The sequence below is a fragment of the Cyprinodon variegatus genome, unplaced genomic scaffold (genome assembly GCF_000732505.1).
Source record: "Cyprinodon variegatus isolate N-32 unplaced genomic scaffold, C_variegatus-1.0 Scaffold107, whole genome shotgun sequence".
NCBI lineage: Eukaryota > Metazoa > Chordata > Actinopteri > Cyprinodontiformes > Cyprinodontidae > Cyprinodon > Cyprinodon variegatus.
In genome coordinates, this window is record NW_015150560.1 from 348,919 (window position 1) to 363,491 (window position 14,573).

The 14,573-nt window shown below is 40.1% G+C and overlaps 1 protein-coding gene across 1 annotated transcript in view; it reads right to left on the minus strand.

The window, feature by feature from the left end:
- Positions 1-6,682: 6,682 nt before the first annotated feature.
- Positions 6,683-14,573, minus strand: part of cmpk2 (cytidine monophosphate (UMP-CMP) kinase 2, mitochondrial) — a 14,823-nt gene continuing 6,932 nt past the window's right edge. Inside the window, exons 4-5 of the mRNA XM_015374645.1 lie at positions 11,614-11,847; positions 6,683-7,322 (exon numbers count right to left, since the gene is read on the minus strand). Coding sequence (XP_015230131.1) covers positions 7,202-7,322; positions 11,614-11,847 — 355 coding nt within the window. The 3' untranslated portion in view covers positions 6,683-7,201. The remainder of the gene's footprint in view (positions 7,323-11,613; positions 11,848-14,573) is intronic.

Genomic DNA, 14,573 nt, shown 5'->3' on the forward strand with positions numbered 1-14,573 from the left:
CGCAGCTCCAGTATTTCCATCTGGAAAGCGCTGTTTTGCCGCTGGAGTCCTCCTCACTCTCCAGTGAGTCCTATCATGAAAAAAGGTTAATTGTGCGACCTGAGTAACTTGCAGTAACGAGGTGTCGGCAATTGTAACTGCCTTATAGTTAGAGTAAGAGTAATCATTTTGATAAGTCGTTACTAAAAAAAAGGTAGCAGCGTTAGTAACGCTGTTACTTTCAACGCCGTTGAAAGTAACAGCTATTACTATAAATGTAATAAAGTGAGAAGATGGAGGCAACTGATTTGCGATGGACCTAAATTGCCTAAATTGGATAGAAACACGTCATTTTCTTTTCTTTTTCTGTATTTTCAAAGTTCACTCAAAATTTGCTGCAGAATTGGATGGAAACACAGCTAAGCTGGTTTTCTCCCATACAGGAGTTGTTTTGAGGCGGCCAAGAAAAACAGCTTCTCACTAACTGCTGAATAAAGTTCCATTTATTTCTAGTGTCATTAAACCTAACTTGTGATATGGACTCATTTGTGTTGCCTGTCTGTGTGTGTTTGTGTTGTTATTGACATCTGGTGCGAATTTCCTGTCAGGGACCCCGTCGGAGACATGTTTACCAAGAAACGCATTGATGTGTTCAATGCATATTTTCCCAGCTGTGTTTTTAATCCACTTTTATTTATTATCTTCTCATTCTGCCACTGATGCTGTGATACAGAGTGATGTTTGTGAATATATATGCGGACGACTCGGGCTGAACGTTTGAAGGTTTGGTTATGGAAGGTGGCAGATGGAGGAGCGAGGACAGTCTAAGGAAACATGCATACCTGACAGCCAGAGGAATCTAGGGGGACCCGAGTTTGCAGATGACAACATATCCACAACACCCCCCGTCACTCTCACCACCCCCACTCTCATTTCCACCTACTTCCAGTCCTCCCCTTGGCTCTTATTTTTTTTCTGTTGTATGCTTCCCCTCCCCCCCAGATAACTCATCCCTGACTGTTCATCAGCTCTCCAAAATCCTCCATCTTTGCTTTTAGGCCTCCCTGATTGAAGCGAGCATTATTAGCCCCTGCTAACCTGCGCTGTCACTGTTTAAAACGTTGTTTATTTGACGTGGGATGTATATAGACGTTGCTGACGGGCTTCAGTTTTTGGCAGACACTCTGTGCCAAATCATATGCATGACTCCTCTTGCCGTGCCGCTTCATGTGGCTGCCAAGTGAGGTTCCGCCGAGACTTTTGCCAAGGGAGTACAATTCGAGCCCCCCCACCACCAACCGAATGCACATTAAAAAGACCTTGTACTTCCTCCGCACCCTCCCTTCACCTCCTCCCAAACCTGTACCAGCCCTGTGCCCTTCCACTCTTCTCCCACCCCCTACGCCTTAAGTCTCCATACCACACTCATTATTAATGATCTGAGGGACAGCTTTCATTTGATCTATTAGTTAGGATGGGACGGCGGCTGCTGCGCTGCTGCATCCCCGCTGGATCTTTAATTATTTCATGGAGGGCTTTCCTCCTCACCGCAGCTCCCTCTCTGTTGTGCAGATGAAATATTGAAGTTGAGGAGTGTAGTGCAAAGTGGCCTCATACAGGGTGAGTTTTTGGTGTGTGCAAATACACTCGCCAACCCCCCTTGGTCCCTTACTTCTCTGCTGCATGCAGTTTTTGCCCATAAACAGCATCTTGGCCTTCAAAAGCGTAGCCACAACCACCCCAGCTAATTTTTGGCAACCCTAAGCAGGTGAATTTCTCATTTTCTGTGACTTAAACACCTTAATGGGCAGTTCCCTTCTAAACCAGAGGGTGGCAGCAGTACCACCCTTCAATCTTAGGTCATTTGATATTTTGACAGCTAGTATATCAACCGTAAACTCAGGGGTGGATTAAGGACATTTCAGGCCCTAGGCAGGCGGGGGGCCCTCTGAATTGAGAAGACAACACATAAAACAGACCCATTATATAGATACAGACATTTTAATAGAATAGACATACATTTTTTTTTCTACGTTTGGTTCCTCTCTTCTTGTTTTCTTCTCTATGTTTTGTACTCAGCTGACTTTTCATGCTGTCTCTAAAGGAATGAAAGATTTTTTCCAAGCACTAAGCTCACTTAGCTGATTGCTCCTTCCTGTGTTTCCAAAAAGGCCAAAGTAAATAACCCAGTCCTTCTTTTCACTGTAGACAAGCCATGATCTGCTTATCTGTTCTCCATTTTTCATTTGGATGAAATAATAGCTGCATGAATCATGACAGCAGACAAGATAGAGGAGAGCAGGAGGCGGGGTTACCAATCTACTTGCTCTGGAGAGCAGAGTTCGCTGCTTTTAGATGTTGTCTCCAAAGTCTCCAGTAGCAGAAAAAAGTCGCTAGATTTGGTTGTAAGCGCTTTTTTGAAATGAAAGTGCTAGAGGGGTCTGAAAAGTCACAAAATATAGCGACAAAAGCATTAAATGTGCAACACTCTTTGCATCGTTTGTTTTAAACTGCCCCCACCCCCATCCCCCCTACTAAGCTGACATCAAAAATACAGTAATTCATTGTTAAAACCAACTTGCTAACATTAAACATGTTAGTTTATCGGAAAGAAGGCAACGTTATTTCCCTGAATCACCTAAGAGTCTTTAATTATAGATAAAGAATAACTGCTTAATCAATCAATGTGTATATTATACAGAAACGTTAATGGTTATTTTAGAGAGGAAACATTAAGAAAATAATTGTTTAGATTTTTTAGCAAGGGCTTCATTAAAATGTCTGATTTGTCCAGTGATTGTTTTTGTTTTTTTAATTATGGATGTTTTAATCAGTGTAGTTTGACCCTATTTTTTATATATATATATATATATATATATATATATATATATATATATATATATAATTTAATTCATTAATCCCAAGGGATAAATATATAAGGTTGAGTCTAATTATGCATGGTATGTGTCATATAATTATGTGCAAAAGTTTACCTTCATTTATTTAACTCCTGTTCTATAGATAATTTTAGCAGAAGTTTGAGATCTAGCGCGCCTGTGGTATCTCTATGGTTTCAGGATGGACCTTCGTTTCTCACCACATCACTCCAGTAGTGATGTCAAAGATTGGAAACAGATCCGTTGGTTATGAACTTTCCCCTTAAACCACAGCTTTCCATTAAAACAAACAAATTCCAACGTTCAAGTCACTCCAGCGGCTCTAACCTCTGTGTTTATGTTGGCGATGCAAGAAAAACCCCTAGAAAGAAATTCCTGACGTTCCTAAAACAGAAAACTACTGTATGGTGAGAGATGTGAATTATTTTATTGTTAGTGCTTATGAGCCATCAGTGCCATATTACATTTGCGCTGGAGGGCAGTAATGGTGTGGTATCACCACTCACTATTTGTTTCAACAAAAAAACAAACAGCATTTAACAGCATCTGACAGAAAAATATGGCTGACACCAGAGGCAAACACAACTTTGGAATAAGGTAAGCGCTCTGGCTCACGGCCTAATCGCTTTGCTCAACAGTCTGTGTTAGTGGCACATCTGCTGAGTCATTAGGCAGCTGATACATTATAAATACAATAAACTGGATTCATATACCTTAAATATAAAGATTCACACTCCATGAACATAATCACACCTTTTTTACCCTGTGTAGTGACATGTGTTGGTGACACTCGCCCAAAGTGCTCAGAAAAACATTGCTTTGCCGTTACCGGCGGTAAGAAGCCTTACACTCATGAGTGGAACCATAGGGAATGACAGTGATATACAGCGCACCATTAATTGCCATATGAATGGGGTCTGCATTTGTTGGCGCGCCGCTGATGCATCACAGTAAAAGAGATGGGTCACTCTGTCTTCTCCAGCCCGCAGCATTGCCAAGCTCATAATTACTAAAACCCCCAATTAATCTTCCCATCACAAAGGCCAAATATAGGCTTCCTGCTTGTATAAATGAGTTACAGCATATACTCTTAGCTAATGTGCAAACTCATGCGTGTATTTAGTGCCTTGGTTCATAAAGACATCAAGTATAAACAGAATGAATTTTCCTGAGGGGTTAAAACGATGTACCACCCTGGTTATCATATGTTTAGCATCAGCTGGGTTAACTAGTGTTACATGGGCAGTTGCTGCCTTGAGGCATCCGTTTTTTTTACAAGGTAAATGTTTATCTCCAATAGATCCTGTTAACTGCTTCATAAAGTCAAGTTGCAGAGATGATCAAATTCCAGGAAGGGGAAACCTAGAGCTTCGTCTCATCTCGAACACTCTCCAGCTCATCCGTCCCTTCCCAGGACGAGACTCCTAAACCTTCAAAAAGCTTCCTCAGCTTTCTCTTTTGGATAAGCAGTGGCTACACTCTGAATGTCAGGTGATAGCTAGGGTTGCCAACCCTCCCTAGCTATTACGTATTTAGTAATAGAAGTACCTGTCCCGTATTTAGGGGAAAAGGAACGCACTTTGTCCAGTCTTACTGTGAGAGTAAAAAATACTCTGTAAAAAGCTAATGGAATATGAAGAACAAGGGGACGTTAGATACAAAACTTACAGTAAGCTTGGTTCCGGGGCCTGTCCTGCTTTGTGACCAACGAGCCGACAACATATATGTAACGATCCAGAATACTGATTACTACTTTTCGCTCCCCGTTGGTCATGAACTCCGCCTCCCCGTGTAGTGCCTGCACCATCTTTATTATCAGTCGCCGGTGTAGGTACCAGATCTGCTCGGGTGGTCCGACATTACGCTACATGACTGGCCAAACGTCCCCACATGATCTAAAACGTTGTGGTTGCCCAGACAACAATAACATCACGCAGCGTCAGTTTGCAGAGTCAGGAGCATCTGTAGCATTAGTTACTTTAAATTCGTGTCAACAACCTTTTGTTTTCTTAAAGTAGAATAACCGTTTAATTTGCCTAAAATCTCTATGAAAGACATTTAAGATGTCCCATTTGTGCCCCCCTGCCCTCAGATCTTACTTAATCTTAGAACACAGTATTTTACTTCAAGACTGACAGTGATTGTTTTCTACTTTCGGCTAATTTAGATCACCGATGAAATGTAAAATAGCTAATTGACCCTTAAGAAATAGGTGCAATACACTTTGTCCGAGTGGACTTGCCATATGTTGACGTCATAAGTGTCAGGGCGTCGAGCAGATCAGGTACCTACACCGGTATGACAAATCCCATGATGCTTTGCAAGGACAGCTCTTGCAAAGCAATCTGAGATACATCTGCTCATCTAGTGACCATCGAGGATCCCTACTTTTCAAGTTGCATTGTGGGAAATTTTTAGTCCACTACTATTTCAATCACTAGACATTCAGACACTCACCTAAAATGGCGTAACCACTATATAGTGCTCTGTATACTGATTGGGACAGATGTTCGGGCGCAGCCTCTGATGTTAACACTTGAAGTTTCAGCTTCAGAGAATATTCCTATTTATGTTTCCATGTCAGAACTTGCAGCAAAGGGCCAGATGTCTCAGTGGTGATCTGTGGTTTATTCATACACAGCTTAAATAAGGTAATGTCAGCAATAAAAGCAGTATGGTTATAGAAAGGAATGTATGTATATATGACAGATCTATTAAGAAACAAACTAGAATGAACCATTATCTTTTAACTAAGGCTACTTGTGTGTTTAAACACACAGGTAAGACTTCAAGGACAGAATTTGATTAGAATCAATTATTTTTTTCCATTAAAACACCCTGTAGAGATAAATACATTGTCCTTATTTTTGTGACAAACTCAACGAATACATTAAAGGTATAATAGAGGATGTTCTTTTTCTGGGTGGTTCATCAAAATAAGTGGTCCTCCTAAATGTCAGTCATTCTGGTAATATGTTTACGTAAGGCCGCACTACATGCTTATCCACATTTTCACTAACCCGTGGTGAGTCTGACATGGTGTAAAAATTGGAAATCTTCTTTTGGAAAGTAAGCTTGTATGAGCAATGTAAACAGCAGCTTTTAAACAGCGTGCACGAGGAGAAATAGGCTTGTGCACGCTCTTGCATATGTTTAATGGCCGTTCCCTCTCGGGAGCGGGTACTGGGTTGTGCGTGTGCATTGCTTTTAAAGTGGAGAGGGAGGATTTTTTTTTCTTTGCAAAAGTCCTCCAGTATACCTTTAAGTCGGACCACTTTGTAAAAATACCCTGAATTCATGTTAGGTACTCGGAAAAGTTGGAACTACATAAGGTGTAGTTCGTACAAACATACTCCTGGTTCAGGAATCCCAACTTCTTGTACTCTTGTATTTCTTTTTCAACACTTTAAGGACAAGAGTGCATTTCATATTCCTATGTTGTTTCATTCCTCACTGTTGGGACAGGTGGGAAAGTCTGCAGAACATATAGTTGACTTTGAGTTTCTTTGACTGACATATTTGACTGCTAGGATCATACAACTGTTAAGACCTTAATGCACTTCACCTAAACTTCTTGTACAAAGTGAATAAAAGTAACATTGAAAAAAAAACAATGTTCACATGTGATTTCAACATTCCAGCTGAGAGCCTTTGGGTGTATATACCAAAAAAAAAAGATAAGTTTTTCCCATTCATTTTTCTGGAAAGTTAGTTTAAAGTAGGTTGAAAGTTGACTGTATCTTTTTTAATGTGTGTATAAAACAAAATCTATGTATCAACATTTTATTTAAACTTGTTTCATGTATTTCATTTTACAACAACATTCAGAAGGGAAAAAGAATTTTAATGCAACATTAACAATCCGGCTAAGGTTCCTTTGGAGGCTGGTAGCGTTTTCTTTTTCTGTCATGAGATATGTTCAAATTTAGCGTTTCTTTGTTAAGAATTAAAACAACTTAAGCGCCATGGTGGATGTCTGCATCTATTATTTACAGATAAAGTGTGATTCTGAAGGCTGCACAACAGCCTGCTTTGTAAAAGCAGAGTTAGAAATGAAATACAGACTTTTCTTTGACAATCCTCCTGTGAGAGTGTTTGTGTTCTCCATTAATATGTATTTTTTGTCTGCAGCATGCCGTTCTGGCTCCTGGCCATTCAACCTTTACTCATTGTGAGCAAAATCTCTTTTCCACACTCCAATCTGGCCACCTGCCCTCCTGCAGCCTCATTGACAGCACCTTACTGGCACCCAGTGGCCACACGCGGTCCTGCATGAGTTGGATTCTCGGCTGCCAGCTGGGGGGTTGGAGGAGAAGGAGAACTGTTTACAAGTGGCATTTGGCCCTAATTAAAAGCAGCACTTGTTGGAGCACTAGGTCTGCAGAGGGGCTTGCATCCACGGTGATGCAGGCTGGGCCGACGATCCTCCGATAAGCTTCCTCAACTCTGCACATAAGAACAAACACATCGACCAACAAGTGAGCAATATGAGAACATGACAGGAAAACCAGAGGCTGATTCATGCTTTAACTTTTTATAATAAATCCAGTTCAAGCAAAATAAACAACACAGATGGCTTAGAGTGTTGCTTTTGTCTTTTTTCCTATAAAACTCCTGCCTATGTTGGCGATTGGCAGTCTGCTGAATCTCTCTGTCTTCCTAACTCCTTCTGTTTTCTAATTCTGCTGGCCCAACATCTGGGCGTCCCATGTGGACAGGCCATTACGTCAGTGGAGAAGATGAATGAAAGTAGCTATCGACCTGTCTGAGTAGCGACTAACCGGGCTGTGAGTTTTGACCAGCGTAGTGGAGCACAGCAGTGCAGCAACTAATCACCTGCTTTTTCTCATCAGGCACTTTTCTCACGGGACGGTAATTGATTGTTAAGTGTTTGATGGATAAGACTGAGACTGAACTGGTCAAACTGTGAAAGTGCTGTGCAGTTTGCACCCATCTGTGACTCCACAGTCACACACAGCCTGTAACCAAAAGCAGTAAACATTTGTTCTCCTGTGACATCAGGCTGATGGGTTTCTGTTCTCTCACTTTTTTTGGCATTTTTAAACTTTGGGCACATCACAGTTTTCTACAGCAAAAATGGAAAAAGGAAAGTATTTCATCTCTGTCATACATGACACAATGAAATAAATATAACATTTTTGATTTCAAAAAGAGTGATTTTAGTAAACAAATATGTCTTTGCAGTGTTTTTTGTAGGTGCAAGTTAAGCTAATTAAAGAACCATTTGAATCACTCTATTTGCAATAAGTATCTAGCAAATATAAGATTTAAATTTACATTAGAGCATCTGCATTAGTTGCAAAAATATTCCCAGCTGGGCATACACTGTGTGATATTTTCAATCGTTGCAAGTAGTTACGGCCTAAACTGTACGATGAAACTGCAGGGTTTAAATGTTCAGAGCTCACAGTGCATGTTCTCACACTGTGCAACCCGACACTCTGATGCAACCTGCCTGCTCGCATTACATGACCAAAAACCACACGTCGGACTCGGCGCAGAGAGATGGCGCTGGTCAGACTCGTCAATCTGGAAGAACGCCCTTGTTTGCGCAGTGCTCAAGGTTCTGGTAAATCGGCTTGTAGCTCTGCTCCAGCAGTACCTCACGACGGCCAACTGAATTTCAAACATTTATCCCGACATTATGATTCCTGATCGGGAGGTGGTCGTGAGAGGCTAATCGGCCCTTGTTACCCCCTGTACACTATGCGACGCATCGGGCTGAAAGTCGGCCCGATCGAAAAATTGACTGTACGAACCAGACAGTGTATGCCCGGCTTTAAAGGGGCATAGTGACATTATATGAGTTTTTTTAATTTATACGTCAGAAAATAACTGGTTAAAAACGTTTTATTCTGTAAAATTATTTTCTTAGTAAATTAAGCCATTCTGTATATACTTACAACAAATTTGAGAGCGCCACTGAAGGTAGGGGGACAGTGGCGTTGGATGTAGGAGTTTGCCCTGAAAGCGAAGGATTGACGGTTTAAGCCCCGGTTCCAACTTTCAGTGTCGTTGTTTCCTTGGGCAAGACACTTCACCTGCATTGTCTACTGATGGTGGTCAGAGGGCCCGGTGGCGCCAGTGTACGGCAGCCCCGGCACACGTTGTGTGCGTGAATGGGTGAATGACTGAATGTAGTGTAAAGTGCTTTGGTAAAGTCTTCTGACTTGAAAAAGCGCTATATAAGTACAGGCCATTTACCATAGCACCTGATGCTGGAAATCTATTTAGACTCAAAAAGGCCTATTTTAACACTATCAGGAAAGACACTTGGTGTATAAAACCGTAATTTATCAGGATCAGGTGATTTCGATGTTTTTTGTAGGGGTGTAAAATGTGACCATGTCCCTTTAAAGGTCATAGCTACAACTTTAAATCACAATTATTAATTAAAAAAGATCAAGCGTCTGTCCTTAGAATGGTGAAAATTTAAATATAAATGTTACTCAAAATGTAAATTTTGACAGGTCTAAAATATATTAATATCTGTTTACAGCGCCAACATGGGATTCTGCCCAATAGGAGCAGTAAGTTGAAGTCACATGATAAATGGATTTTGAGTTTCAAACATTTACCTTTGCTGTTCCTTCTAAGGTTAATACTTAACAAGGGCCAGCACAAGAGCACCACTAACTGGCCGGGAGGAGTTAAAATTAGGGCTGGGCTATTAATTGCATTTGCAATGTAATTGCAATTTAATAAAAAGCTATTTTAAAATTGCCGGGGCACTTCATTTTTAATCTACATTTAACAAGAATAAGACACAAAATTTCTCAACACAGCCCTTCAGGTGGTTAAACGCTTGAAGTGGGTTTATTCGCCTCACAAAAAGGTAGAGAGTAGCAGCTAGCAAGTAGAAGGTTAACACTTTTTCACACAGTGGTTACAGCAAAGTCCTGTAACAATGGACTCTGGATGAGCACGCTGTTAAGGGAATAGTACACCCAAAACATGATTAGCCTTCATTTTCTACTCACCCCCATGCTGAACAACACTCTGGAGTACTTTTTTGATATCTCAAATGCATCTGGAGATCTGGGAGGCTTCTTGCTGTCTGCTGACATTCAAATAATGGAGGTCTATGGCGCCCGAGGCAGAAGGGTCCATAAAAGTCCACAAAAAACGTGTCAATATTCCTCCATACTGCTCGTCCAATGTATTCCAAGTGTCCTGAGAGGGTAGCGTCCAGAATTTACTCGAAACGAAGTCATTTAGAATGTTTTTAGAGCATAAACAGTAGTGTATAGGATTTCCTAAAAGCGCGCGCCTGCGAGTTCACGAGTCTACAGAAACCGCGGCAGACCAAACCAGATGAAAGTGCGCATTCAGCTCGGCAAAGAACTCATGCTCTTCCTCAACACTGAAGTCCTCAGACATTTTTCTTTCGTTGTTTCTTTCTTTGCACAGGTAAACAGCACATTTCTTCTTCTACGCTTGCATTATCGGCAGAGCAGACGCTGAATGCGCACTTTCCTCCGGTTTGGTCTGCCGCGGTTTCTGTAGACTCGTGAACGCACTTTTAGGAAATCCTATACACTACTGTTTATGCTCTAAAAACATTCTAAATGACTTCGTTTCGAGTAAATTATGGACGCTACCCACTCAGGACACTTGGAATACATTGGACGAGCAGTATGGAGGAATATTGACACGTTTTTTGTGGACTTTTATGGACCTTTCTGACTCGGGCACCATAGACCTCCATTATTTAAATGTCAGCAGACAGCAAGAAGCCTCCCAGATCTCCAGATGCATTTGAGATATCAAAAAAGTACTCCAGAGTGTTGTTCAGCATTGGGGTGAGTAGAAAATGAAGGCTAATCATGTTTTGGGTGTAATATTCCTTTAAAAACCAAAAGCTTTAGGTGAAACATCTACAAGCTTTGGGTTAGTTCAAAGGAAAAATCTAAATAAAATTGCAATTGCAATTTTGGTGAAAAATGATGACAATTTAGATTTTTGGCATAATGGTTCAGCCATTTTTAAAATGATGTTTTCACCTTTAAGTCTTCTTATATTTTCTTATACTATGACAACACACTTTATGCGATGAAGAAACACAAACACATAACTGAGAAGTGAGCAGAAAATTCTAATTAAGTCATTACAATTCAAATCTACCATAAATGCATCCTGTTTTACTCTAACACCCCAAATAAAATCCATTGCAGCCATTACTAATTAGTCAGTAGAGCAATAGCTGCTGTAAGAGTTCCTTTTTTTTTAAAAAACACATTTTTGGGTCACAGCTGTAGTTTTCATGTTGGTTAGAACTTTTTAAAAGTATCCTGGATTTATGTTGGTTAAAGTCATGGAAACCAAAAACTGTGCAAAGACAAACTAAAGGTTTAAACATGATGGTGAATATTTTCAGTCATCCAGGTCACACTCATTCCAAACTTTGAAAATTTGTATCCGTGCATGATTTCACTTTTTGTTTGCCTCAGACTTTTTTAGAAAGCAACAACCATTTCTGCTGAACATCACACTTAAGCTGTACTTAGTTTTAAATTATGTCCCAAAATCCTGAGTATTTATACCAAATTGTGTGCATGTTGTGTCTAAAAATAATTAATCATTTTCAAAAGCATTGGAGTAGATTAATGCAAAAAAGTTCACCAAGAGTTTTTTTTCTATCAAATATGTGATTCAAAGATTTACTGGAATAAAAACAATGAGTTAGAGCGTCTCTCAGATGTAGAATACTAAGAACCTGAGTCTGAAGAGTCGGTTGTGATCCAGCTCCTGCTCCTCATCAGTCTTCACCAAACCTCTGTTCCTCAGCCTCCTCTTCCTCTCCTCAGGGTCCAGGGTGAGTAAAACCACCAGGCTGGGCTGGAGGAGGTCACCGGGCCAACAGTACACCTCAGAGCCCTCAGGCGGGAGGTTACTAACCGGGCCGGTTACTGCAGTGGCGATGGCGTAAGCTGCTGTGCTGTGCCAGAATCTGGACAAACATAAAGAAATAAAATAAAACAGCCGAATGAAGCTGGATAAGAACTTCCTGTATCATTTGACAACAAGGCTGAATTTGGCAGAGCTCCTGAGGAGGCTGAGGTCCCAGCAGGCCCCTCCTTAAAAATTTGTATGACTCTGTGGTAGCCTCAACCCTCCTCTACGCTGTCATCTGCTGGGCCCCTGGCAGCTCAGAGGGACAGAAAGAGACTGAACAAGCTGGTGAGGAAGGCCACTTCTGTCCTGGGCTGCCCTCTGGACTCAGTGGAGGAAGTGGCTAAGAGGAGGATGCTGTCCAAACTCACATCCATCATGGACAACACCTCTCACCCTCTGCACCAGACTGTAGAGGAGCTGAGCAGCTCCTTTAGTCAGAGACTTAGACACCCTGTCTGTAAGAAGGAGCGCTACCGCCAGGTCATTCATTCCTGCTGCCACCAGACTCTATAATAATGCACTATAACCACAATAACTCCTGTAAAAACCACTGTGCAGCTATATATATATATTTTTTTTTTTATTGACCGTGCAATATCCTGTGCAATATGCTGAATGTGCAATATTTCTCCATCTGTATATAAGCCAACCAGATTGTACATATTTTTATTATTTTTTATTTTGTTTTTCATTGTGTGCGATACATGTACACTTGCACCTTAATCCTATTTATCTTGATATACTGTATATACCTGGATATACTGTATATATATTGCTTATTCTTAATGCACCTTTTTCCTCCCTGTTTGCACCTTCTGTAACTTCTATGCCAATATGTGACGAGTGAACTTCTCCGCTGTGAGATCAATAAAGCTCATCTAATCTAATCTAATCTAGTCTTATAGATGAGGATTTCAGTGGGATCCACAACTTCTGGTGTTAAAGCTCTTCACCTATAACATCTGAGGGGAGTGTTGGCCCAGTGGTTAGAGCAGTGTACTTGTACTCTGAGGAGTTTGCAAGTACTTAACCCCACACTGCTCCCTGTGCATCGCACAATGGCAGCCCACTGCTTCCGAAAGGGAAGGGTTAAAGGCAGAGACTGAATTTTGTTGCTTTGTACTTGACAATGTAATGACAATAAAATCTATTCTTCTTCTTCTGTGCTGTATTGTATAAAGGCGCTAGATTCTCAGTCATCCAGGTCAAAGTAAATCCAAAAAAGTAAAAAAAACAATCTACTAGACTGGTTTCCAAGTTTGAAGACATTTCTCTTCCCATCCAGGAGCTTTTTCAATTCAAAATGTCAGAAATGGCGTTGAGATGGAGGCTTTTCATAGACAGGTATGGGGTATTGTAAGCGAAAAAAGAAGCCTAACGGTCCCAATTCCAAAGGAGAGGACCCTTCCTTCCGTTTCAAGTTGCATGTTCTCTAAACAAAGTCCAGTGGATTGTTTTTTTTTTTTTTACTTTTTTAAAAATGTTATAAAGTCAGAATCCTGGCAAAACAGCAAACGGCAGATTTCAAGTACTCAGGCCTTTTCAGACAGTACTGTTTCCTTTTCCTGGTAATGGCTGTCGCTACTCAATCTGTACAACAATGCCAACCACCAGTTTATTTGCAGGTGTGCGACCAACACTTCATCCGGGCTGCAACAGATTGCATTTTATGAAAATAGGTCAACATCACTTATTTCTGTCACCAATTATAAAAAGAAACTACATTGTGTAAAAAGTTAATAACAGTTTTGGTGAGAGATTAAATGCGTTTACATCTTTCTGTTATATCAGTAGCAGAACTGTCTTGGAAATGTAATTCCTGCCCTACAAAAGGATGTTGATTTTTCAGCTTTAACCTTTTTTTATGTTTGAATTTCTTTGAATAGTACACAGTGTATAATTTAAACAGGAACACAGCTAAAATACAGATAAATATGGTGCACTATGTTTTCACCAGACAATGAGCATGTCCTATGACAACGTCAGACAAGCAATATAATGTAAAAGATGTAAATGCATCTCTTCTTTCAGTGAAGTCATTATTATTATTACTTTACACGAAGTAGTTTAGCATGCTTTAATGATTTAAGGAAGTAGCATAATGAAATTATTTAATGGCAACCTTAATTAATATCTGGTTGCAAAAAAAAACTAAGGGTAGAGATCATGCTTCAGGTATGGATCAGGTAGCGACAGTGGCTAGTATGTTAGCAAAGCATCTTCAGGTTAATAGATGCTCTCTTCAATAGTAGAATTCTGACTCAATATGCATCTGCCGTGTTATTAACTGAGAATTTGCAAACAATTTTGTAAACAATAAAAGACATTAAATAAAAAAATTATTTAGAGTAAATGGAAATGAATTAGAAATGTAAATTTCACTGTGAGTGAGAGTCCATTTAAGCCTCGCTTTCATCAATGTACAGCAAACAGCGAGGCTAATGTTAGCTTAGCTCATACAAAGTTCCAAATCGAACATCGGTTATTTTAGTGCATATTAATACTGCTTCCTATTAAACTGTTAGTTATTACACTCTTTTTTAGGGGTGTCTAGTGGATGAAAAAGTAGTGCAAAAAAACTTCCCATAATGCACCTTGAAAAATAGTGTGTCGATGGTCACTAGACAGGCATATATATATCTATATATATATCTATATATATATATATATATATATAGATAGATATATATATGTATATATATATATATTAGTGCTGTCAATCGATTAAATTTTTTTAATCGCGATTAATCGCATCAATGCCTGAGTTAACTCGCGATTAAT